The sequence below is a fragment of the Petaurus breviceps genome, unplaced genomic scaffold (assembly GCF_028583685.1).
Source record: "Petaurus breviceps papuanus isolate PSGF00001 unplaced genomic scaffold, PetGlider_PUasm1.0 90792, whole genome shotgun sequence".
Taxonomy (NCBI): Eukaryota; Metazoa; Chordata; class Mammalia; order Diprotodontia; family Petauridae; genus Petaurus; species Petaurus breviceps.
The window spans coordinates 2,321,075-2,347,823 of NW_027187347.1; the positions used below are offsets into that span (position 1 = coordinate 2,321,075).

The 26,749-nt window shown below is 36.3% G+C and overlaps 1 protein-coding gene across 35 annotated transcripts in view; it reads left to right on the plus strand.

Annotated features, from left to right (window-relative positions):
- The window catches only part of BBX (BBX high mobility group box domain containing), a 363,188-nt gene that overhangs the window by 236,262 nt on the left and 100,177 nt on the right, over positions 1-26,749 (plus strand). For all 35 annotated transcript variants that reach the window (XM_069069765.1, XM_069069766.1, XM_069069788.1 and 32 more), the window contains 2 exons: positions 3,629-3,824; positions 10,257-10,324. In XM_069069765.1, the coding sequence (XP_068925866.1) occupies positions 3,629-3,824; positions 10,257-10,324 (264 nt within the window). The remainder of the gene's footprint in view (positions 1-3,628; positions 3,825-10,256; positions 10,325-26,749) is intronic.

Consider the following 26,749-nt stretch of genomic DNA (forward strand, 5'->3'; position numbering starts at 1 on the left):
AGTAAGGAAGACCTGAATTCAAATCCACCTCAGGTGCTCTTAACTGTGTAATGCAGGCAGGTCACACTTAACCTCTGCTTGCCTCAGTTTCTTTATCTGTAAAATGGGAATAATAGGAGCACCCACCTTACAGGGTTGCTGTAAGGATTAAAAAATAATATTTCTAAAATGCTTTGAAACCTTAAAGGATTATATAAATACTGATTTATTGTTTTCATTATTATTGAAAGGTCTCATAGTCATAAGAATATCTATAGCAGCACATTTTTTTGAGGTAGTAAAGAAATACAAAGTAAAATCATAGATCCAGAGCAAGAAAGGGTATCTGTCTCCACCCTCATATTTTGTAGATGAAGGAGCTGAGACCCATGGGTGTTAAATGCCTTCCTCGAGGGCAAATAAGTAATAAGCATAAGAAGTGACATTTGAGCCTTAGTCCTCTGATCCTAAATCCACTGAACTTCTCATGTAATGGCCTCCCCATCTTGGCAAATGGCTAAATAAATTGTGGTACATGAATCTAATTACTGTGCCGTAAGAAATGATGAAAGAGAAGCATGAAAAGGCTTATATGAACTTGTACAAAGTGAAATGAACAGAACCAGAAAACCAGATTGACTACAGCAGTACAAATGGAAAGAACCAAAAAATACTACAAAGCTGTCTGGTTTCAAAGAGGAGAGAATGTCATCCCTACTCCCTTTCCTTCTTTTTATAGGTGGGCTATTTTGGATTTGGCATATTGCATATACTATTTGACTTGGTTGATATATTGAGGAGTTTTGTTGAAGTTCTTCCTTCCCTGCCCCCACCTCTTTGTTACAAGGGGTGACTCTTGGGGGAGGGGAGGAAAAGAGATATGTTTTGAAAAGTGAAATAGCTAGATGGTACAGCGGATAAAGTTCAGGTCTTAGAGTCAGAAAGACTCATGTTCCTGAGTTCAAATATGGCCTCAAATACTTACTTTCTGTGTGTCACTGGGAAAGTCACTTATCTCTGTTTGCCGCAGTTTCCCCATCTGTAAAATGAGCTGGAGAAGGAAATGACAAACATTTCCAATATCTTTGCCAAGAAAACCTCAAATGGTCTCACAAAGAGTGAGACAAAAGAAATGACTCAATAACAATAAAAATTATATAAAAACAAATATTAATAAACATTTGTTATGAAGAAAGATGTATATTATTTTAATGTGCAGAGGTGAGAGCTGCATTCAGGGCAAAGGGAACAGCTTAAACAAAGGCAAAGAGATAGGAAAGTGTGAAAACTACATTAAGGAAACAAAGGAATTAAAGGAAACATTAAGGAGAAAAAGTCTAGTTTGATACATATCTTGCATGAGTGGGAAAGGTAGAAGATAGGTGAGAGCCAAGAATAAGAGGATGTGGAATATTGATAATGTGCTTTCTATATGAGGCAATAAACAATTTCTATTGACAGTTTTTGAGCAGGAAAATTAAACTAGTGAAAAAGTCCATACGAACACTGGAAAAGAGGGCAGCCTTAATGGAAGTAGGATGTGAGAAAGGGGTGAGTGTGAGAGACATTGGAGACAAAAGTCTATAATCTTCCTGACTGGATGGGAAGGGGTAAGAGAGTCAGCAAGGAAGTCTCTTCTACATTCTGACTCTGGAAGACAGGGAGAATTAACTCTGTCTTTATCATTGTTTTCACTAATACTATTGTTGTTACTACTACTTGCACTTTATTGGATCATTTCTAACTTACCTGTCAGCATTATCAGCCAAGGCCCAGAATGGAGTGGGTCTTAGCAAATGAAGTGACCTCTTCCTGTGAAAGAGGTTAATCTTGAGCAGAGTTTGAATCAGCAAAAGTGAGCTTGCAAGCTTGTCTGCTGCCTGTGTTCTTTGTATTCTATAAATAGAAGGATCCTGGATGCTGGTAGCATCAGGAGAGCACCTTTCACCAGGATGAAGCTCACTTAAACTACAAAAAATGAGAAGAAATGATTTTATTTATCATGATAAGCAGTAACAGCACAAAAGTCTTTTGTCCCTGTGTAGAGTGAATGCCCTGTTGCTGACTGTCAGTATGTGACACATCCATCCAGTGGATCTTGCCAGCACATAATAATGATGCCCATGTTTGCTTCTTCCATAATCTTTGTTGCTTTTCAGATGATAATAAAAAATACCTTTTCTAATTTAGATTTATTGCGTAAGTTCCTTGATTATGACTGTGTTATGAATGGGTCTGTCTTCTGTAGTATATTACTGTGTTCTTTATCTTTGACTCAAAAAAATTTTCTTTTCCAAGAGGAAGACTGTAACTTCCTGCTTTTGTAATAAGACTTGAAAAAAGTCTTTGTTACACATTTTATTTATATCAAAAAAAAGAAAAACCTAATTTATTTACTTTTGTATTTTGCAGTTAAATTAGACTATTTGTCATTCTGAAAGACTGAATTGAAAGAATTTTCTTTAAAAATATCATTGAGTAATTATGGAACATTCACTATTTCACATCACATTATACAACTTGTACTATGGTTTAATTATATGCATTTATAAATTAAAATGGAAAAAGTTTATTGTTTAGAAGGAAATAAGTATTTTTATCCCCCCAACTAAGTCTCTAATACACAACAAAAAATTAGTTAAGTATTTAACTAATCAGTTTAATAGTAAAAAAGCAACTTTGATTTATAGTAACTATTTTTATACATGAACATACAGGTGGAATATTGTTTTTGATTTGATTAATTAGCCAGCAGGTCCAGCATGTGTTAAAGTAGGAATTAAATAAAATAGAATAAATAACATTAGGAAACAGGAAAAAAAATGTTTGACAGATAATAACCATACCTGATTTTCAATATCATGACCAAGTACACAAAAGAAAAAAAGAAAGAAAGAGAACAAGGAAGAAAGAGGAATAAAGGGAAAAAGATTTTTGATGATCAAACATTTATAGAGGATGGAAAATACCTGGGAAGAAGAGGTTGAAAGTTTCAGAAATTCTTAGTGAATAGATAGAAAGCCTGAGCATTTGTGACTTACCCTGTTGTCCCTTTTTCTCCCATTGTCTGTCCTTGGCTCTTTCCTTCCCTGGCTTAGCTAAGTGATCCAGAAGCATCTTAGATTGCATTTCAGAATCTCTCAGCACAGATAACAAAGCTCCTACTGTATTTGACAAATGAAATTAAGCAAGAGGCAGGATCAAGCCACTGACCCAGAGGTTCCCCACCCCTGAGCTAAACAGAAAGCTTCAAGAACATTTTTATGTATAAGCATACAGGATTGTTGCTTTCCTGATAAAGCACATACAGCGTCCTAAAAGGTGGAAAAAAAAAAATAGGGGTTTAAAAAAAAAAGCACAATATCTGGAAACCTTTCCCCTACAAAGAGAATTTCTTTTAGGGATCTTATGATGAATAGTTAGATGTCTTGGGGGCACTAGAGAAGAAAGAACCCTAGGAATATGACAATCTTTATGGCTTCTCCCTTTCCCTCATTAGGTGAGGAGATACAGAAGATGGATTGTAAAGCTTTATCTTTTTCTTGACTGATTCAGAGTTTAACTATAATATAGTGGGATGTTAGAATTCTTTTATTTGAATTGAGTATGTTAGGTTGTAATTTTTTTTTTACCTTATCTTTTATTTTAGTATAAAGATGCATTTATGAAAGCCAATCCTGGCTACAAATGGTGTCCTGCAACAAACAAACCTGTGAAATCCCCAACGCCCACTGTTAATACTCGAAAAAAGCTGTGGGCCTTTCCATCTGACTCTGGAAAAGATTTACCAAGCCCCAAGAAAGCAAAGACTGAAGAAATGCCTCAGCTTAACTTTGGGATGGCAGGTAAGTTGGGTCAGTCCTCTCCTTTAATGACGGTTATTAAATGTTGACAATATTTCTAACCATGATAATTGTTATGAGTGGACTAATAAATAGGGAGACTACCTAAAAACAACAAAATGGGATCATCTTCTACTGCTTAGCATCAGCAATAAAAACAAGATGTAAGTTGGGTGGGGATCATTAATGGACGAGAATGTTCACAGTGAAAATGAGATCAAACAAAGATTGCTGATATAGAAAACTGGAATCCTCCTGTGAGTTATCTAGGTGTTTCTAGAAACAAAAGAGTGAAGGAAAAAAAATAAGCCTTTCCAATAAACAACCAGATACAACAGTGACAGAATTAAATAGTGTGGAAAATCTGATATCCCAAGATCAAGAGGTCAAGAATGTGTCCATCTATATTGTTAGGCTGAAATAGAAATGATTTTGAACTTTCCTTTTGATTCACTGAATATATAAAAAAAAAACTTTTATTAACTTATATAGGGAGAAGCTTTTAATTACTCTGAAATTTGTCCAGTACAAACTTTGCTTGTCCTGGGTGCTACCATATTACAGTCTTCGATGGAAAGTAGTATATGAGGTAAATCAGGGTCAAATGAAATATGATGGGTAGGGGTGGCCAGGTGGCTCAGCTAGTAAGAGCACCGGCTCCAGTGTCGGGATGACCTGGGGATCAAATCCGGGCTCAGATACTTAGCACCACACCCAGAAATAACTGGCTGTGTAACCTTGAGCAAGTTACTTAACCCCAATTGCTTAAAAAAAAAAGAAATATGATGGGTATTGGTCTGAGAGGAGATTATGTTGCATTATATATTTCTTTTTCATAGCTACACTTAATTTTCCTTCAGAATCAGAATATTAATTCACTGTTCCAAACTTTCTTTTCTCTTCAAGCCTTCACCATCATTCCTTCTCTTCACCCTCTTTGCTGAGAACTCTGCCTTATACTTCACCCAAAAAGTCAGCTGTTTGACTGGAGCTCCCTCTTATTCTCTTCTTCTCTTCTCACATCACTGTGATATCATCTCCCATTTATTCCTCCTTCACTTTAGTATCTGACCACAAGGTCCCTTTTCTGCTTGCTAAAGCCAACTCTTTCAAGTGCACTCTTGATCTACTCCTAGATATTGATTCATCTTTCTAAAATATTAACCCTAACATCACTCTCCATTCTCTAATGTTCAGTCTTTCCTGTCTTTCTGCTCCTTCATTCATTCTTTTTTTGTTTGTTTTTTACTTTTTGGGCAGGGGAAGGCCGGGAAATTGGGGTTATGTGACTTGCCCAAGATTACACAGCTAGTAAGTGTTAAATGTCTGAGGCCGGATTTGAAGTCAGGTGCTCTATTCACTGTGCCAGCTAGCTGCCCCACCTTCATTCATTCTTACAAATAGTTCTCCCTATTGTCTATTTGTCAGGTCTCCCTTAGTTTAAAAAAAAATCCTTGCTAAATTTTACCATATCTACCAACTGTTTTCCTGTATCTCCTTATCTCTTCAGCCAAATTGATTGAAAAAGCCCTCTACATCTTCTGCTTCCATTTTCTCTCTCATTTTACTCTTTTATAAACTCTCTGCAGTCTGGCTGCTGACCTCATTAAACTGAGCTAAACAGCCAAGAGTGCTCTCTCAAAGGTTGCCAATGATTTCTTTTGCCTCCTTGTAACAAGTATGCATAGTCAATTAAAAAACAATCACATATTTGCCATGTCCAAAAAATCAAAGTCTTAGTGCTTTACCATAAGTCTATCACCTCTCTATGTCAGGAGTGCTTCATCATCATTCATTAATCAGCAGGAGGTAGGTGGCATAATGGATAGAATACTCAACCTGGAGTCTGGAAGACCTGAGTTCAAATGTGACCCCAGATACTAATTAGATTTATGATCCTGGACAAGTCATCCAACTTCTGTTTGCCTCAGTTTTCTCATCTGTAAATATGGGAATAATAATAGCATCTAATATCCCAGGGTTGTTGTAAGGGTCAGTTGAGATAATAATTGTAAAGTGCTTATTAGCACAATGTCTGGTACATAGTAAGTCCTATATAAATGTTAGCTATCATCATCATCATTGTTATACTTCCTCTGGACTTGTGTGTAGTTGAATCCATGATCTTTTAATTGATAAATCTAATAAACTTCTTTTTGATCCTTGTTCTCCATGCATGTTCGTCATCTCTTTTTCTCCAGTATTTGACATCACTGTCCACCTTCCCCTAACCCCCACATGATAGCGCCATCTTTTCTTAAAGATACCTTCCATTTATTTACTCTCTGTGTTTTAATTTATACATGTTGGCTTCCCCATTAAAATGTAAACTTCTTGAGGGGAGGCGCTATTTTTGCATTTTCTTTTGTGTTTCCAGCCCTTAACATAGTGCTTAGAGCATAGTAAAATACTTAAAAAAAAAAAAAAACTCAAGGGATGGCTAGGTGGCACAGTGAGTTAGAGCGCCAGTGCCGGCACTGGAGTTGGAGGACCCAGGATTGGTTCCGGCCACAGATACTTAACACCCACACACACACAAAACCTGACCGTGTAACCTTGGGCAAGTTACTTAACCCCAATTGCTTAAAAAAAAAAAACAAACCCAAACATTGTTAATTGATTGATTGATTGATTGATTCAACAAGTATTTATTAAGCACTTATGCACCAGGCACTAAATATACCTGCTAGAAGGGAATCCTAGAAAGAAAATAGACATTCCCAGTAAAAAACACATTGAGTTGATAGACTAATCTTTATACTTCATATTCTTAAAAATTCCCATGGCACTTGATTATTGACTATATGAAGTTCTATTAAATTAATTCTAACATTATGATACCATTTTGGAAGAAGTAAGGCTAAATATAGGTGATTTGGTGTGTATATCATATAATTAGCAACGAGTCCCCAAAATGATACCTTCTATATATGAATTAGACAGGACTTTCTTATTTTATTTGATCATTTACCCACCAGCGACAGTGAGCTGGTAGAATAAGTTGGTGAGATTTCGGCTCGAGGCAGCAGGGAAAAAGCCATGGTCATCAGTTGATGCTCTACTGAACTAGTTTTCTGAAAAATAGGGTATTTTTGAATGTTATTAGAAAATCTGAGGCATATGGATTATTGCCTAACTCACTTATTCCTTTAATCAGCTTCTTGAATTCCGTTTCATTGGTTGGTAGTGTGCGCCTTTGTCGGCTTGTTTATTTAGCACCAATTCTAGCTCTAGTTCTGGCTAAATAATTTTTTAACAGTTTAGTTATTGTATATGTATTCACTGTTGCTCTGCAGGAAGATGACAGTAATGCTAGCTTACTTTCATGTAGCTCTTGTAAAATTTGCAAATTTGCATGCAGTTACCTCATTTGATCCTAACCCTGTAAGGGAGGTATATTGGGTATTATCAGTTTAAAAATAGGGAAACTGAGGGTCACAGAGATAAAATGAGATCACATAACTAGTGTCTCAGGCAGGATTCTAACTCAGGTCCTTCTTTTTGCTTTTTTTGGAGGAGGAAGGCAGGGCAATTGGGGTTAAGCTACTTGCCCAAGGTCACACAGCTAGTTGTTGTGTTAAGTGTCTGAGACCAGCTTTGAACTCAGGTTCTCCTGCCTGGGCTGGTGCTCTATTCACTGTCCACCTAGCCACCCATCAGGTCCTTCTTGACCCCAAATCTACTATTTTATCCATTATGCTATACTGTGGCAATTTAAGGAAACAAAGTATAAAGTCAGTGATTTCTTCAATTTGTATGCACCTTCCCCTGTCTTTTCCAGTTGTTTAATATTGCATTGCTTTCACTCAGTATCAATGGTAAGAGTCAGTTATTTCAATAACTTACTTCAGTGGTGAAGTAACATTAGCAAGAGTCAAAGAACTCTTTGCTTATTTTCCTGTTAATTTTGTCCTCCTTATGATGGACATAATTCTTGTCATAGAACCATAATCTAAGTGTGGTATACAGTGTGTGACTTTAGCCGAGAATCATGCCCTTTTCAACTAAAATGAAAGTGGAGTAATTTGTCTTTAAGAAAGAGCACATGGGGTGGCCAGGTAGCACAGTGAGTAAGAGCACCGTCTCCAGTGTCGGGGTGACCTGGGGATCAAATCCAGGCTCGGATACTTAGTATCACGCCCAGGAATAACCTTGAGCAAGTTACTTAACCCTGATTGCTTTAAATATATATATGAAAAGCACATGCAGAGGTGCTTCTAGAGGACATACCCAGGCACAAGGAAAGTAGAGTTAAAGCTTTACTTAAACAGAGCATATATTGTGTGTCTCGTGCCCAACAGCACTTGGCATATGGTATCCTGCAATTATGCATGATCCGGAAGCAGTAAAATGGACCATCTCCAAAATAGGGGAAATTACATATATTATAGGATGAACTTTCTCAGGAAAGTGGAGTGTAATATTCGTGTGGTTATATCGACTGATTCTTCCAAATACTTTTGGAAGACTATAAGTTATTTTAATGAATAATTCTAATTTATTAGCTGATATTTCAGCATAATCCCAGCAGCCTTATGACGTGTCTTGTTAAGAAAGAAGATGTAAAGTTAAATAAATTAACATGTAAGCATATTTCAGTGTTATTTTATAATTTGAACCAACAAATCTTTGTCTTTATTAGGAAGTAAACATTCAATCCTTTTAATCTCTGGGACAACAGCTGTACAAGTAGCACTCTTTAGTTGCCTGAAAGCACCAAATTAAATATCAGTTTTCTACACTCATATTTTTTCCTCCCTGATATTTTCATTTAGAAACAGGAGATTTAAGTATATGCTGAAACTGCTACTGTAACACTTAAAGTCTTCACTTAACATTTCATTAAGGAGGGATTTGTTGGTTAAAGAAAAAAGTGAACAGCTTTGTTTTGTTAAATCAATCAAATGCCCCATGTTTGTGTGCACATCTGTGAATGCCTTCTACTGTTGGTTTATTTCTTAACCACCTAATCATTCTGTGGTCTGCCTTGCCCTTTAAATAATCCCTTATGATTTTTTTTTCTGTTTCTTTCCAGTAGTACTGGTTCAGTATTATTTTTTTTTCCTTTGCCTACAAAATGGTTGCTATTCAAATGGCTTCATAACTTCCCTGGCAAATAATAGCAAAGGACTTAATTAGGGACATAACTTTGGTAAAATTCTGTGTATATTGTACCTGGTCTCTCACTTTCTTATTCAGGTTTATCTGAAAATTTCTCATAGGGAAGTTTAATTACTTTGAGATACTTATGTTATCTCAGGTTACTTTATATTGTCTTTCCTATGTTTTCATGAGAATTTTGTTGGCTTCTACATTTTAGTGAATCTTTTCTAGTATCTTTTATTTGCTTTGTGGTTCTAGGTATATGTGTGTCTTCTCACAAGTTGAAGAATCTTGTAATAGTGTAATAAAGATGTTTTGAGAATATTCAACTAATTTTCCCCTATCATATAGTGTTCATTCTGTTCAGATGTAACTCAGGGGTTATGGGGTTTCATCATGCTTATTACCTTTACCACATTTAACTTTCTGTTTCTGGTAAATGAAGAGCAGAATTTTTTTTAATTCTTGTAGAATAACAGATTAATTTTAAACCTAACATATAGTTTTAGCAAGGACCCAAAAGCCCAATAGATTTAGATATGTTCAGGTTTTCTTTTTAAAGGTTTGAGCAAAGTCCACTAGATTAATGGGACCTTTTTTTTTTTTTAATCCTCTGTTCAGAATTCTTTCAGTCTGTTTGGCTCTTTGCTACCATCCTTAATTTCACTTGGCAAAATTAACAGTTCTCTGTCTCTCAGGCTGCTTGGGAGATGGACAGGGACAGGTATGCTTTTGTTCCAAAGAATTTCTTCAGTGAAGTTCCCTTATCTAAACTTCCAAGCAGAAAGGGAAGAGGAAAAGTTTTCTCATTTAGCTGCCTTTATTATCAGTCCATAAATTCAATAGATATATACTGAGTACTTAGTATTTGCCAGGCACTGAAGGCATACCAAGCTGAAAGACAGACATAAAACTTCTGACCTCAGCCTACAGTCTGATAGAACAACTTTAGTATTGCACAAATAAATATAACATAGACTGTAATAACTTCATAAGAAGATCCAAAATGCCATGAGGGTTGAGGGAAAGGAAGAGATCATTTTACTGATACCATAAACAGCTTCGATATTGAGGAAGGAGGACACCGTTGTTTTAAATACCTACTTATTTTCCCACAAACAGCTTAGAAAGTCTCCTAAACGGGGATTTGTGGTTTTACTGGATTTCTCTTTATATCATATTCTTCATGTTTTGAATATTTTGGAGAATACCATTTTAGACAACAAAGTAGTATCCTGTACATGTAAATCAATCAAGTTTTTGTAAAAGGTGTGTTCCTAAAATATCTTACTTTTCTTAATAGGTTTAACATATTAATTGTTTTCTTAATAGATCCTACGCAAATGGGAGGCCTGAGCATGCTGCTTTTGGCCGGGGAACATGCTCTGACTGCACAAGAGGTAAGAGATTTTCATCTCCCTCTCTACTCCTGTGACTTGGAAGGGTAAAAACTAAATCTCTTTGAGAAAATTGATGCATTCATGCTGGGTATTACTCATAGGCACTATGGGGCCCTGTAATTCTACTTTCTCTCAAGCTAATGAACAGGCTTTATGTATAATTATTCTTATTAAAATGTTGGCATTAACAGTTTTTCAGTAAGAAAAAAATATATTAGGTGGCAGAAATAATTCCAGTAGGCTACACAGACAATTGAATTAGGCACCTGTAAATTTGGGGGCTCCTTGTGTGGCAAGGTATTAAACATAATATACAGGTAATTGGCACTTACTGTTCTTTTCTATGTAATAAACTGCAGGTGCACAAAGTCCTAGGATTCATTTAATACCGTTGAAAAGATTTTATCTTTACATTGCTCTAGTTCAGAGTCCTTAGAATGCAAAAGATGGGGAGGGGGAAATATTAAGAAAAGTGGTTTGTCTGTTATTCTGTTGCTCGATTTATTCTAGAACCCCGATGAAAATGTTAGAAACATGGAGCTTAAGGATTTATTGATATATTCCTTGAAAAAAAAAACAAGAAATGTTTTGTGGTCTTAAATTTTTCATCATTCCTTTATTATTTGCATTTACTTTGAGGATATGATATGATATTGACCTACCCCTTCTAACCAAGCATTTTTTGTTTTCATTTTGGGAGTCAGATAGTGATGTTTGGATCTGGGAGATTCTTCTGTCTTCCAGAGCTCCCTTAACAAAGACTTAGCCTCTTAACCAGGAAGTCATAGTGGCCGATTCACATAGAGTTCTTTTAACTTGAATTATCTCATTTATCAGGTTACATAAGTCTTGAGCAAGATAAAGCCAAATTTAATTTAATTTGATGTCTAGTGACAGTTAGGTGGTATATTGGATAGAGTGCCACAGTTAGGAAGACCCAAGTTCAAATGTGACTTCAGACAATTACTAGCTGTGTGACCCTGGGCAAGTCCCTCAACAGTTTCTTTATCAGTAAAAATGATACAGAAAAAGAAATGACAAACCACTCCAGTATCTTTGCCAAGAAAACCCCAAATGGTGTCACAAAGAGTCAGACATGACTGAATTGAAATATTTTTTCATGTTTCAATTTTTGTGTGTATTTATTATATAAAATTTAACTATAGAACCATTTATAATTTCATTGTAAAGGGCCAAGACCCTACTTTATAGGCTAATCATGTTATTTATGATTATGTTAATTATGACATGTTTTGAAGAACATAGCAAAATTTGACTCTTAGTATCTAGGCAATCCCTGATTTCACTTATCTGTCCACTTGATGTTACCTGATGAATATGTATTCCTACCTTCTCCTTACTCAGTGATACCTACTTTGAGGTAAATGCACTTTTATGGATGGGAAATAGATGAGTAAAGATATCACCCTACTGGTGTATGATCGCCATCTACTGGCAAAATGTGTCACTTCAGGCAAGTCATCAAGTGTGTTGGAGAGAAAGCTCAGACAGCTTTAACAAGATTCTGAGTTTTCTAGGAATGAATCACTTCTTACAGCAGAAACTACATCTAGGATAACTCAAAAGTTTTTGCAGGGCAGCTAGATGGAGTACTGGGCCTACAGTCAGGAAGACTCATCTTCCTGAGTTCAGATCTAGTCTCCAATACTTACTAGCTGTGTGGCCCTGGGTAAATCATTCAACTCTGTTTGCCTCAGTTTCCTCATCTGAAAAGTGAGCTAGAGAAGGAAATGACAAACTACGCCAGTATCTTTGCCAAGAAAACCCCAAATGGAGTCACAGAATCAGAGATGACTGAACAATAGCAACAGCTACAATTCCTTTATCTTACAGAGATGAGGAAACTCACACCTAGAAATAGAATTTAAGGTCACACAAATCAGTAAATGGCAGAAGTGGCTTGAACACAGGCCTTCTGACTCTAAGGCCTGTGCTTGTTTCCACCAGACCATATTTGTCCCATTGACACCTATTAGAGATAGTCAGGCCATTGTTGAAAGTAGTCAACATCAGTGGTGTCAAATTAAAATAAAAATGAGGGCCATTAAATCATACATAAAGATCTCTGTGGGCCATATATTGACTTAGAGAATCACATATTAACATTGTCTATGCTCTATGTTGAAAATATATTTCGTTAAATATTTCCCATTTATGTTTTAATTTATTTCAAGTGCATTCTAGAGTGTTGTGTGCTCAGATGTGACACCTGTGAGATGATATTAAATCAGTATTGCTGGGAAGTGGGAAGTCCCACGTGAAAAATTTTGCACAAAGGTGTTGTCGAATGTGTTAATTATTAGACAAGCCACCTGACAAGTTCACTTTTACAATCATTGCATTTCACTGTCTTGAGAAGACATTTAGTATCCTGTGGATGACCTTGTGCAGGATTTTGTAGAAAATACACAGAAACTGTCCCTGATCTTTTAGGGAAGAATAAAATAAAAATAGTTATTAATGAGCATATGATAAATACAGAATAAGAGTACATGTCTGTATCCACAGTATGTGTGACCATATAATAAATTGTGATAAGATAGAGGAGAGGTGACATTTTATATTTGCAGTTGACCTCTGATACTCTCAGATTGTTTCCTCATCTCTAATAGAGGGGTAATAACATCCATAAGTATTTACCTTTCAGGGTTGATAAGGGACCCAAATGGATAATGCATGGGGAGTGTAAGGTTTAAAATGTTGTATAAGCTTCAGTGATTATCTTTGTTTAGGATCATAAATTTAAAGCTGGAAGTACCAATAAAGGGCAATCTAGTTCAATTCCTAAATTTTACAGAGATGGAAACTTAGGCTTAGAGAGAATTAAATTATTTTCCAGATGTCATAAAGGTACTAAGTGTTAGAGGTGGGATTTGAAATCAGGTCACAAAGCCTATGATCTTTCTACTATGCAACAAACATTCCAGGTACCCGGAACACTTACTATCAGCTCAATTGAGGAGAGCCGGTTGAATATGAGACTTCAAAAAAAATTTATTTTTAACATTCTTCTAAAAATTTGAGTTCCAAATTCCTTCCCTTGGGGCAACCAGGGGGCACAGTGAATAGAGCACCAGCCCTGGAGTCAGGAGGACATGAGTTCAAATCTGGCCTCAGACACTTGACACTTAACTAGTCGTGTGACCTTGGGCAAGTCACTGAACCCCAACTGCCTTATCTTCCCCCTTCCCCCCAAAAAAACCCATAAATAAATAAATAACAAATTCCTTCCTTTCTTCAAGCCCCTCCCCCACCCATTAAGAAAGCAAGCAGTATGATACCAATTATATGTGTGGAATCATGCAAAACATTTCTATTTTGGCCATGTTTTAAAAGAAGGAAAGAAGTAGATGGATAGATAGACAAAGGGAAAAAAACCATACTTCAATTTGCACCCAATTCATTAATGTTCTGTCTCTAGGTAGATAGCATTGAATATGAGATTTAAAAAAAATGTGCAGGTCCAATGCCCACCTTATTCATATATTTTTTTTTTAACTCACAAGTTCCTACTCTTTGTGTGGCAAAAATAAACGACAAGGAAAGTCTTAACTTTTCCCTTTCCCCTCATTCACCCCTTGCACATTGGATACATTCTGCCACAGATTCCGTACCCATAGTGGGAAAGGGGACACATGTGGCCATGGTAAATTGTGCTTTTAGGGCTGTGGTCGGCTTGAACCCCTCTCCGTTTCCGTGGCTGCCATGAGTATTCCTCAAATGTACCCCCATTCCACCTACAAGTCATTTGCTGGTCTGAAAGTATCATGCAATTCTTCAATACTGTGCTGGAAGCTTCTCTGGCCTGGCTTAGTTTCTATTCACTCTACTTTGCTCCCACCTGCTGGCCAGTTATAGTATTGTCATCTAATAGTATCTACTGGTCAGCTCAGTTGAGTACCTTTCATGCTCTCTTCTTCCATCTGCTGGTCATCTGCTGAATTTCAACTGCTATGTGACCTCTCTCAAAAAGAAGGGTCTTAGTGGCCCTTTATGTGTTAGACCCATGTCAACCAGCACCAGCTAGCAGAAGCACTCAAACTTAAATTAAGTATGTCTTTTGAATTGCTTTTTTTCTGCCACAGCTACTCTTCATTTCAGTAATGTATGAAAATTCCTTTCAATTCCCACTATGCTACTGAGTCCATGCAGATCACCTTGGAAGCTTTGTTTATTCAACAAAATTGCTGATATCCTTACATGACTGCAATACATAGTACTGTACAGTAGCCATCAAAGACCTTATAATGACATTGTATTTCAAACATTATTCCTGGAGCAGGCCTCCTTTATTACTAGAGACATACCAAAGAGATTGCCACTATAATAAACAGGCATGTAGGCAAAGGGTAAGAAATGCCACCTGACTATTATCATACTAAACTGTGTAATACTTTGTGGGATACAATGGCTGCTAAAAATCAAAGTAATAAAAGTCCATATAAAAAATATCAAGACTGTTTTGTTTCCTAGATCTAGTAAAAAACTTCTATGGGCTTTAGAGAAGTCTGTTACTAATTATATCCATGAGATCAGTGACCATAAAATAACTTGCAAAATCTTTGGGTTTTGATTTCATTTCACTACTTTTTCTTTGTACCTACCATAGTAAAAGTGTGATTTTCTTAGTTGAATTTAGTATTGTCAGGTTTCTGTCATTCTTAGTTGTTGTTATTGAACTGTTTAGGTCTTTTCTGACTTCTTTATCCCATTTGGAGTTTTCTTAGGAAAGATACTGGGGTGGTTTGCCATTTCCTTCTCCAGCTCATTTTACAGATGAGGAAACTGAGTTAAACAGGGTTAAATGATTTACCTGGGGTCACACAGCTAGTATCTGAGACCAAATTTGAACTCAGGAAGATGAGTCTTCCTGTCTCTGGGGCTGGCACTCTATCCATTGTGCCACCTAGGTGCCCTAGTTAAAGGTGCAGAGAGCCAAAATAACCACATCAAGTCAATATGCTAGGATATTAATTATCAAATACATGTGAAATTCTGCCCTAGTAGTTAGAACACTAAACTGGACTGAGGGAGATCAGGTTCCTTTCCTTCATTCAGCAGATTTAACACAACTTGCCAGGGATTTCATTATTGTTCTATTTTTCCCCCACTTGTAAAATGAAGCTAATAATAATACCTGTCTACCACCCAACTCCCAGCACTATTGTATAGATTAATTAGATAAAGTCTGTGAAGCATTCTTCACTCCAGAGAAAGGCATTCTTGTAAGCACACAGCATTATTATTATCATCATAAGTTATTCTGGGCATTTTGGAACTGTACCTAGGAGCTTAAATTGTATCAGCCTATGCTCCCATAGGTGGCCATATACTTTACCTGCAGCTGGAGTCACTTAAAAAAAAAAAAGACTCATGCTCATAGATCGAGAGCTTGAAGGAACCTTGGGACCAGGTAGCCCAACCCTTAAATATACTCTTGTCCTTTGAAAATATCCAATAAATTATTTTTACGGTTTACTATCATAGCCACCAAATGCTCAGTAATTACTAAGGGGGGAGCTAAAGCATTAATGCCAACAGGAAACCGTAAGTGCAAAATAAAACTTTAGCAGGTTAGATGAGTTACCACAGTTATTAGTGGTCTGAAAATTAATTTTGTATTGAAACTGAAAACCAGGGATCAAGTTCCCTTAGTGCTGTGTCTTGTGTGTATGATTATACATGCATATTAATAAGTCTTTCATGTGATTTCAAGGTGACTTCCTTGGCCATGTTCCTGTAAAGGAAAAAGAAGAAAGTCCATTTGGAGGCCCTTCTTAATTTAAAACTTAAAAATTTTAAGCACCTATATGTTTCTTATAATATTGCAATTTGAGCTCTTTTTCAACCTTTTTTTTTTGGGGGGGGGGGAGAAGCATAGAAGGTAGGGTAGATTCATAATTTCAAATAAAGGACTCCTGGTGAGGAAATGCTCTGTACCAATGCAGGTCTATGACTTAGAATTCTGTAAAGTTGCTTGGGGACACTCAGTTTTTCAATTTTACCAGTGAGAATCCCAAATTACCTCTGTTCCTAACCAATAAAAAAATCTTCTCTGTGAGCCCTCTCTGATAGTGCTAGACAATATCACTATGTACAGTAAGATTGGTAGGAGCTATGGTATGGATCTAATTAAGTCTCTGTTGCCCAATGCCCAGTGTTCACATTATCTGATAAACCAGTGCTGTACAAATGAAGTGAAAGAATGACCCAATGAGTGAAAAAAAGAAGAAAGGAAGGAAATAAATATTTATTAATCACCTACTCTATGTGAGGCACTGTGCTAAGCACTTTAAAATATAATCTTATTTTATCCTCAAAACAACCTTAGTAGATACGTGCTTTTATTACCCACATTTTTCTTTTTTTTTTAATTTATGGACTAAAACAAGCATTTCAATAACATAGTACAATAAAAAAAAGATGATTATACAGGAAAATGCAAATCTACTATACACAAATTGCTATTCCTTTCAAATATACAAGATCATCATGTAAATTTCATTTTTTTTTACTTCCCTTCCCCCAACCCCTGCCCTAGAAGGTACGTAGGCAGACAGAGATTAAATAATTTGCTTGGGGTCACACAGCTAGCTAGTAGTATCTGAGACTGGCTTTGAACTCAGGTCTTGCTGACTCCAGAACTCTATCTACTGTACCACCTACCCACCTCTATGCACTACATAACTGTTGGTACTGATGAAATATGGCAGTCAATTTACATTAATGACACCACATGTTTATATAACATTTTAAAACTATATTGTCCTTTTCTTGCAATCACCTATGACGTATGTCTTTCCCAAAAAATCCTTGTTCATAATGTACATTTATTTTTTATTCTTTACAATACCCAACATGGTTCTAGGTACTTAAGAGGTACTAAAGAAAGACTAATATTTCCCACTTGTTGGTGTAGTGTTACTGAAAAATATGTTGGAAAATAGAATTGTAAAAATAAAAGTTGTCTAGCATGCCTGTATTTTTTTTTGTTACTAGGCAAGGGTGATGCATTGTTGAGTAGGTCTTCATGACCTCATTCACCCATTATGAAATGAAATAATAGTTGTAAAGTACGTAACAGTGGCCGGAACATAGAAGGTGCTTATTAAATGCCCATTCCCTTCTTCTTCCCACAAAACTGACTAATTAAAGTCCCAGCTGACAAACAGATTGATGGTTTGCAAAGTGAAATGCAGGTGATATTTAAGGATTATTGAATGAACAGATCATTGGAATTTTGGAGAATGAGAAGTAGGATTTGTCAGCATTTATTGACTGAATGAATGAGTAAATGAATGGTGGTAACTTCATTTTAAACATTGTTTTAAATTTTAAAAGTGTAGATAGAGAGAAACTGGTGGATGTTTTCTCCTTCATCATTCTAGTTTCTAAAATCTGTGATAGCGCTGGAGACAACTTGATTTTCACATACACTAGACCTTTTAGTATAATTTTATGTATGGTTATATCAAGCTTAACTCTTCCAGTCTGAGGCAAAGTTTCATTTCAACTGAAAAACAAAACAAAGCACGTTCTCATTGTTTCTTAGTAACTAATTATAAAGCTTTGTGGAGAACCACTTTATTTACATCCTACTATGGCATACTCACCAATTTTGGCAAAGAGTGAGAACAGATGACCTTTCCTCCCCCTTGGCAATTGCTAAACTTTGCCATGAGATAGAAATTCTCTGTCCTCTATACAACTGGTTAGTCAGGAACTGCAAATCCAGCCACTGAATGGTTGGGAATCCGTGTTTTCTTATACCCATCAGCAGAAGCTCATATTCAGGAGTATCAGAGAACTTCTTTCAAAATGTTATTTGATAAGCTGGTCATGCCGTAATTGAGACCCTAGCTTCTATATAGTTCAGTATAGTTGTTGGACAAATGTCCCTTTTTACTACAAAGGTAGTAAAAAGTAGTAGTCGATTCTTGATGACTGGTGGGTTACAAGGTAGACATCAAGATAATTATAGAAAAAGAGAGGGTGAGAGGACAGAGATGAAACAAGGCGTTTGCCATTGTGGATATGCTACAGTACTGTGTTTTACTAGATAAAGATAAACCAAGTGGTCTTTATGCTAAATTCAGTTTAATTTGCCTGACCAAGACCTTGTTAACAGCAGGCTAGAATCAAATAGTGATCATGGATTACCTGATCTAACTAAAAAGTTTGCTTTTTTCCCCCCTGCTTCCATTCATATTGATATGTACAGATGTCCGAGAACATGCACTGGCATATAATGGTCTGTTTAAATCATTTTTCTTTTTTTCTTTATCTTGATTTTCTTTAATGTAAAATAAAAAGGGTTGGCATTAGGTAATTCTCAAGGTACTTAAAAGTATATTTGTATGTCTATCTCCCCACCCAACTACCTTTTTCTAATGAGCTACATTGGACTTTTTACCCTTTAAATGTATTATTTCATCTTCCTTTGACAATATCTTATGAGAAAGGTAGAACAGTACTGTTAAGGAAACTGAGGCATAGAGAAATTTAAGTGATTTTGTCTTAGAACAATTCTTAACATGGGGTCTGTAAAAAATAGTTTTTAAAAAAATATTTTAGTAGTTGCAGTTCAACATATTTTATTCCTTTGTAATGTTTTGTATTTTTATTAATTTAAAAGCAGTATTCTGAGAAGGAGATCCATTAGGTTTCACCAAACTTCCAAAGATGTCCATGATACCAAAAAAAGCTAAAAATCTCTGGTCTAATGTCACACTGCTAGCATACAGTAGAATTGTCAGTAGTTTCATTTCCCATAACTTTCAGCAGTGCCCTTTCTGGAGGACTACATTCAGTAAAAGAGTAGGGGCCAGGAATGGTGTCACACACCTGTAATCCCTGTTAGTGGGACATTTGGGATTGATGGATTTCTTGGGCTTGAGAGTTCTGAGCCAGAGCTAAAACTGGTGTATCCCTAAGTAAAACTGAGGGCTTCACATTTTTGGTGAACCCCAAGAAGCAAGGGGCCAGCAGACTGTCTAAGTTGGGGTGAACTAGGCCAGACTGGAAATAGAACAGGTCAGTCCTCTTTGTAATCAACAAGATGGGGAGAACAAGTCAGTCTCAGTCTTTCTCTCTTTCTCTGTCTGTCTGTCTCTCTGTGAATTTGTCTGTCTCCATCTGTCTCTGTCTCTCTTGGTATGTGTATACACACACACGTACTCACGCACACACTTATGCACACATATTTAACAATGGGAAACTTGACATAAAATAATTTAATAAAATTCTTGGACTTCAGCACATCTGTTGTGTTTAGTAAAGTCAGGGCATGTTGCCAACTGTAGGATTTCCTATTTTTATTTTTAAAAATAGGAACTCTCAACTGCATTGGGGTATGAGGCTTAGGTTCCCCAGGGTAAACAAATACTATTCTCATTTTTAGCAAGTGCACAACTGTCAGATAGCCAAGTGAAACACTCTAACAGGCTGGTCTCATTTGAATTTAATTTAGATTTAATTAATGTGGCTTCAGCATTAGTCATTCAAAAAATTTTTTTGGAAGGTTTAACACGGATGTAAAATGCTTCCCTCTAATTCACCTGTGTTAATTCTCAAATCTGTTTCCAAAGCTTCATTTAACATCCATTGACTGAATGTAAATTAAACACTCACTAGGGCCCTCTAATACAAAAACCATACCTGGCAAAAGCTGTGAATGTCAGAAGGAAAGGGAAGGGCTGGCTTAAACTAGAGGAGGAGAAATAAATCATGTCCATATTCATAGTGACTCTGCTGCTCCTTGTCCCAGTGTTTTAGACTGCCCTTTCATCCCATTACTTGGAGAATTCTGTGCTACCTCTGTATTGCATGGAATGATGATGATGATGATGTGTGACAGATGGAGTGTAGATAATTGTTGGTTTTTTAATTGCTTAGAAACAGATCTCTAGGGGCCATATATTGACTTAGAAAACTTCAAATTAACATTATCTATGTTATTTTTTAATGTATTCAAATTATACTTAAATTATATATTAAATTGTCATTAATTTATTATTAAATTATATTTAACTTATAAACATTTCCCAATTACATTTTAATCTGGTTCTTACCTCACTAGCTGGCTGCTCTCTTGCCCTTTTTGCTGTTTGTTTGTTTTTTTTTGAGGGGCAGTTGGGGTTAAGTGACTTGCCCAAGGTCACACGGCTAGTTTTTGTGTTACGCGTCTGAGGCTGGATTTTAACTCAGGTCTTCCTGACTCCAGGGCCAGTGCTCTATTCACTATGCCACCTAGCTGCCCCTGGCTGCTCTCTTGACATGCCAACTGAGTTCTGAACTAATGATCACTTAGGGTTCATCCACTTTAGTTCAAATTCTGTAACTATATGAATTGGATTTTAGTAATTTCCCAGATTTGTACCATTAACAGAAGTTGAATAGCAGAACAATAGCCACTATCTCCAGCATGGTGCCTTTCCTGATTCTACATGGACCCCCAACTCACTCTCCATTCCTACCTCACCCTACCTCCCTTATTAGTACCCTCTCCTCTTAAGATAATTTTGTATATACTCTGTAGAAAGAGCATTGTCTTTAGTCAAATGACCCAGGTTCACATCCTACGTCTGATGTTGATATGTGTGACCTTGAGCAAGTCACTTAACATCTTCATGCCTCAGTTTCCTCATCTGTAAAATGAGGAGGTTCTGTTACATGATCTCTTTACAGCTCAGAATGTATTATTCTGTGAATCTGTGCTTTATCAAAGTGAATTTGCAGTCAGGATTTCAATTCAAATCTCAGACTTACACTGAATCCCAGACTTGCTAGTTGCTGCCTCTGTGGTCTTGGGCACAGTCACCTATCTGGGCATCAATTTCTTTATCTGTAAAATAAGGAGGTTGAATTAAATGGTCTATTTTAACTCTATTGTAAAGTACTCTAGAGCTGAGACTTTTTTTTCCCCTTAGTGTCTCTGGTTACAACCCTAGACATGTCACTTAACCTTCTTTGCCTCAGTTTCCTAATCTGTAAAATGAGTTGGTGAAGGAAATGGAAAACCACTCCAGTATCCTTGCCAAGAAAATGCCAAACGGGGGTTGAATGTGACTGAAACAGCTAAAATAATGGAAATGACTAAACAAAAACAACAGATTTCTGGATCCTATTGCAATGTCTGACATATTGCTTGAATTTTAATGTAGGCACTTAATATTCATTAATATGATTTTGATTGAGTTTGGATCATCCTATACATATTTTTTTTATGTTATAAATTGACTGTTTTAAGGAGATGAGTTACTTTGTTGCCATTCCTCATTTTCAGAATATGTTTTCTTGGTTTATTTGGGAATTACGACAAGTGAGAACGGACAAGTGGCCAGAGTTTGCATCCTAACTTTGTTTAAAGAAATTTTTTCTTTTAAAATCCCTTTAGTCTTTTGCGGTATCTTTCTTAGGCATCTAGCACCACCTTGTGGCTCTATTGAGTTACTACTTCAAAGACTTTACAGAAAATTGAGCATTTTTTCCCTTTTTTTCTTGACTTTCATTTATTTGGTACTTTTTCTTTCACTCTTTCTATTGAGAAACAGTTTTGTTTTTTGGAAATCCTTTCCTTTATAAAGTGAAAAAATAAACCTCTGGGATCAGAATATTGAACTTCAGACTATATTTTTGTTAATGGGAGTGGGGGGAGTATAGCTTTCTTGTAAAAGTTACTTCTGGGTACAAACATGAGGAAAAGGAAATGATTAAAATACTCTAAATGCATTACATTGCAGCAGTGACAAGTGTGATAAAGTGTTTTTGTTTTAATAGCTTTCCAGAAAAAAAAAGTAAATCTTGTATAGTCATGGGAAGGTCAGTGGATTAACATTCTGCCAAACTTCAGTTGGCACAGCATCTTTCAAAGATGAAGGTCCTTTATGGAAAATGCCATTGCCCCATAGCTTTCTATAGATTGGCATGTTAAATCCAGGAAGTCTTGTAAAATGGAATTTGAAACAGTAAAAAAAAAAAAGCATTCCAGATGAAATTAGTTATGATATAGTAATTAATGATGGGCTTTGAATGGTTAGTCATCTTCAAAAATTAAATAGATTTGTTGTTGGCGTGTGTGTGTGTATGTATGTGACAGGAACATGTGTAAATATCATCATTTGGGAATGAACTAATTTACCCAAATGACTTTTCTAGATGATTGAATGTTTTATTCCTTTAAGTACCCAGTTAGAAAACAATTACCAGTTTTGAACAAAATCTTTCCAAAATGTATTGGATTTTAAATGATGATGAACACAATCTAACCTTTTCTTACTGAATCAAAGTAATCATTTAGCATATCAAGTATAATTCTCTAATACTGTCATTCCTCCTGTATCACTGAATTACACTGGTCTGTTTGTCCTACAGTAGAAGGCCTCAGACTATATACTTATGTGTTTTGAGTTCTCTGCTTGGGTTTTTTTTTCCCCAATACTTTTTCCTCTTTCTCTATCAGCTCTCATTCATATTGCTTTCAATATACCTACCTGTAATAGTTTCCCTAATTTGCTGCATCTCATCTGCTCAGAACAGGAAACATGATAGCAAGGTTTAGAATCTCAGAATTAGAAAATTACAGGCATACCTCAGAGATATTATGGTTTTGGTTCTAGACCACAGTAATGAAGTGACTATCACAATAAAGTGAGTCACACAAATTTTTTGGTTTCCCACTACATAACTACATAACTTTTACATGTAAAAGTTATGTTTATACTATTTTGTAGTCTATTAAGTATACAATAATATTATGTCTAAAAAACCCCAACATACATACCCTAATTTAAGATACTTTATTGCTTGAAAAAAAAGTGCTAACCATTATCTGAGCCCCCAGTGAATTGTAATCTCTTTGCTGGTGAAGGGTCTTGCCTCAGTGTTGATGGTTGCTGATTGACTGGGTTGGTAGTTCCTAAAGTTTGGGGTGGCTGTGGCAGTTTCTTAAAATAATCCAGCAATCAAGTTTATTCCATCAGTTGGTTCTTCCTTTCATGAAAGATTTCTCAGAAGCATGCTGTTTGATAGCATTTTATCCAGAGTAGAGCTTGAAAATTGGAATCAGTGCCCTCAAACCCTGCCACTGCTTTATCAACTAAGCTCAGGTGGTATTCTTCAACGTTCTTGTGTCTCAGGGAACAAGGAGGCCCAAGGAAGGGGAGGCAGAGAGATGGAGAATGGCCAGTTGGTGGAGCAGTCAGAACACACACATATTTATCTATTAAGTTTGCTTCTTATATGGGCGTGGTTTGTGGTGCCCCAAAACAATTACCATAGTAACATCAAAGATTGCTGATCACAGATCACCGTAACAGATATAATAATAACAAAATATAATAATGTAATGTGTACTATTTGAATATAATATACAATGAAATATAATAATAATAATGAAAAATTTTAATAGTGAAAAGTTTGAAATATTTCTAAATTACAAAAATTACTAAATTGTGCAAGAATTACCAAAATGTGACACAGAGACATGAAGGGAGCATCTGTTATTAGAAAAATGGCACTAATAGACTTACTCAACACAAGGTCACCATAAACTTTCAGTTTGTGGGAAAAAAAATGCAATATCTATGAAGCATAATAAAACAAGGTATGCCTGTACAAAATCTAAGGGGCTGTAAAGATTGTTTAGTCTAAACTCATCATTATACAGATAGGGAAACTGAGGCTCAGAGAAGCTTACCCAGAGTCACAGCTGGATCCATGTCTCCTAGCTTCTTATTCACATACCAAGTGTTCCCTTCACTGTATCATAGTAGAATTAGGTTTACACTTTGGGTTCTGAGTGAAAGCCAGAAGGTTTTTATGAAGAGTTAAGTGCTCAGATTCTGTGGCATATTTTGATTTTCCTGAGGACTTTTTTCTTTATTTCCCGACTCTTTGTTTCAGAAACTTGAGGTGTTGCTTCCCACCTTTGTGTCTTATTCTCTGTCTCTGTCTGCTTGTTGGTCAGTCTGTTTCTCTTTCTCCAGTGATTACTTAGTCTAATTGATGTAATTTATCTTAACATTAGAATAACCTAGATATTTAAAAAAAAATTAAAGAATCCCAGAGGTTCAGAGATGTGGTATTAATTTTAGATATCTCTTCACTGTTAGATACAAGGTTTTCGTAATGTCCTTATGCTATTTTAAAATTCTAAAACATCAAACTTACACTTTAGGCAAAATAAAAATAATGCACAAATGGCATTTAAAATAAATTGCATATTCTCATTTTATATATGTTTTGGTTCTGACTCATAAGGATGGTTATCTTCTGCTTTGGTAAAAGCCATTTTTTATTTGACAAAAGAACTGAAATAAGAATGCGTTGTGTATAACTGTGTAGCATAATTGTCCTTTTTCTTGCTGTTAGGTCGTTTTCAGGCACGTCTGACTCTTCATGACCCCATTTGGAATTTTCTTGACAAAGATACTGGAAGGGTTTGCCATTTCCTTCTCCAGCTCACTTTACACATGAGGAAATTGAGATAAACAGGGTTAAGAGACTTGTCCAGGGTCATATAGGTAGCAAGTTTCCGAGGTCACATTTGAACTTGGGTGATGAGTCTTCCTTCCTGCAGGCCTTCTATCCACTGTGACACCTAGCTGCCCATAATTGTCCTAAACTTTAATTAATTGACTTTAAAATGCTGTTTTCTTTCCGTTTCTTTCATTCCTTCAGTTTGAGTTATTAAAGCTTAAAATTCTGAAAAGACTTTTATGAAGAATCTAGTATTTTGTCATTTGGCCTTAAACTTGCTTATGGAATAAATGTGTGTGTGTGTGTGTGTGTGTGTGTGTGTGTGTGTTTAAAGGCATTTGGCAACCAAACATGTTTGACTCCTTTCCAGGACTAGGAAGCGTTGATTTTTATTGCTTAAACCACTTTGAATAGAAGTCAGTTTTGCCCAAGAGTACCTTCAGATGAAGGAATTCCCTGTCCTTTGCCAACTACCAGTTTCAGGATATGTGTGGTTCCTTGTTTAACTAAGCATCTTTGTTTAAAGGCCAGCAGGCTCTCACTTTGGTGCTGATTAGCCTCAAATACTTTGGAAGCAGCTGAGCATGTTTTATGGAAACATTTGCTTGTCAGTTCCCTGGCAGTCAAGGGACAGTAGTAAGGAAGTCAAGCCTAGGCCAGCTAAACTACAAGTGGAAAATTAATTAAAGCTCCAGAGACTAATCAATGGAACTGATCACTGGAAACAGGTGGTCAGTGCTCTTTTTAAATTAATGGGTGGCTATTACAGTTTCAAATGCTGGCTGCAGCTCCGCAGCCTGGCTCCGTGTGGTGATAGGATTTTGTCCTTAAAACATTCCCTAAATAAATTTAATCAGTAATAGTGAATGAGGTGGGGTTTTTTTGGGGGGAAGCAGGATCAGGTGAATGCACCAGTGTGGTGTAGTTGATTTGGATTTGGGATTGCTAACCAGAACTAATAGTTACTATCTTAAAAGATTCATGCTTGGATTTTGTGTATCTCATAACTCTGTTTGCATCTTATAATTTCATTAATTGTTGTGGCTTAAAAAAAAATGTTTCCTCTTAGGCAACCTGCTGGCAAATGGTAGCTCAGTTTTACTGGGCTGGTTGTCTGAAGACAGAGTATCTGTTGCCAAGCCCTATTTGGTACTTTTGCAGATTCGGTGACACCTGCCAGAATTTGCATTCTGTCAACATAGGCTTTAAGATCTCCAGGTACCCTCTTTGTCATAATGAGACATCAAGAATAGGGCAACAGTGGAGGAGAATGATCGTGGTGCAGCTTGAAAAATAAAAACCGAAAAATTTTTTTTGAAAAACGTGGTTGGAGTGGCTAGGTGGTGCAGATAGAGCACTGGCCCTGGAGTCAGGAGGACCAGAGTTCAAATTCGACCCCAGACACTTAACCCTTACTAGCTTTGGGCAAATCACTTAACCCCGATTGCCCTGCCCTCCCTTCTCCAAAAAATACAAAACAAAAAAAAAATGGTCTTCCTTTGACAAACATTAATATTAATGAAGATAGAAGAAGAAATTTAAAGATTTTGAATCGAAGTGTTTGCCCTAATGTATAAACAATATCAAAGAAGATCTGATAGATGGGGAACCTTTGGCCTCAAAGCTATATGTAACCTTCTAGGCCCTTGGGTATGGCCTTTTGACTGAGTCTAAGTATTATAGAACTTCTGTGAAGTTTAGTTTCAGTCAAAGGGTAGTACTTGAGGACCTAGAGGGCCAAATATGGCCTTAAGGCCACAGGTTCCCCACCCCTGTAAGATCTATTATAGGCTTTTAGTATAAACAAGTGGAAACCTTTTCTAAAAAAGTAAATTTTATTATACTTTTTCTGTGAGAGGTGGCAGTTTCCACCAGAATTCATTTCTTCATTCTAGTGACTATAAATATCAGCAAAAAACAGCATTA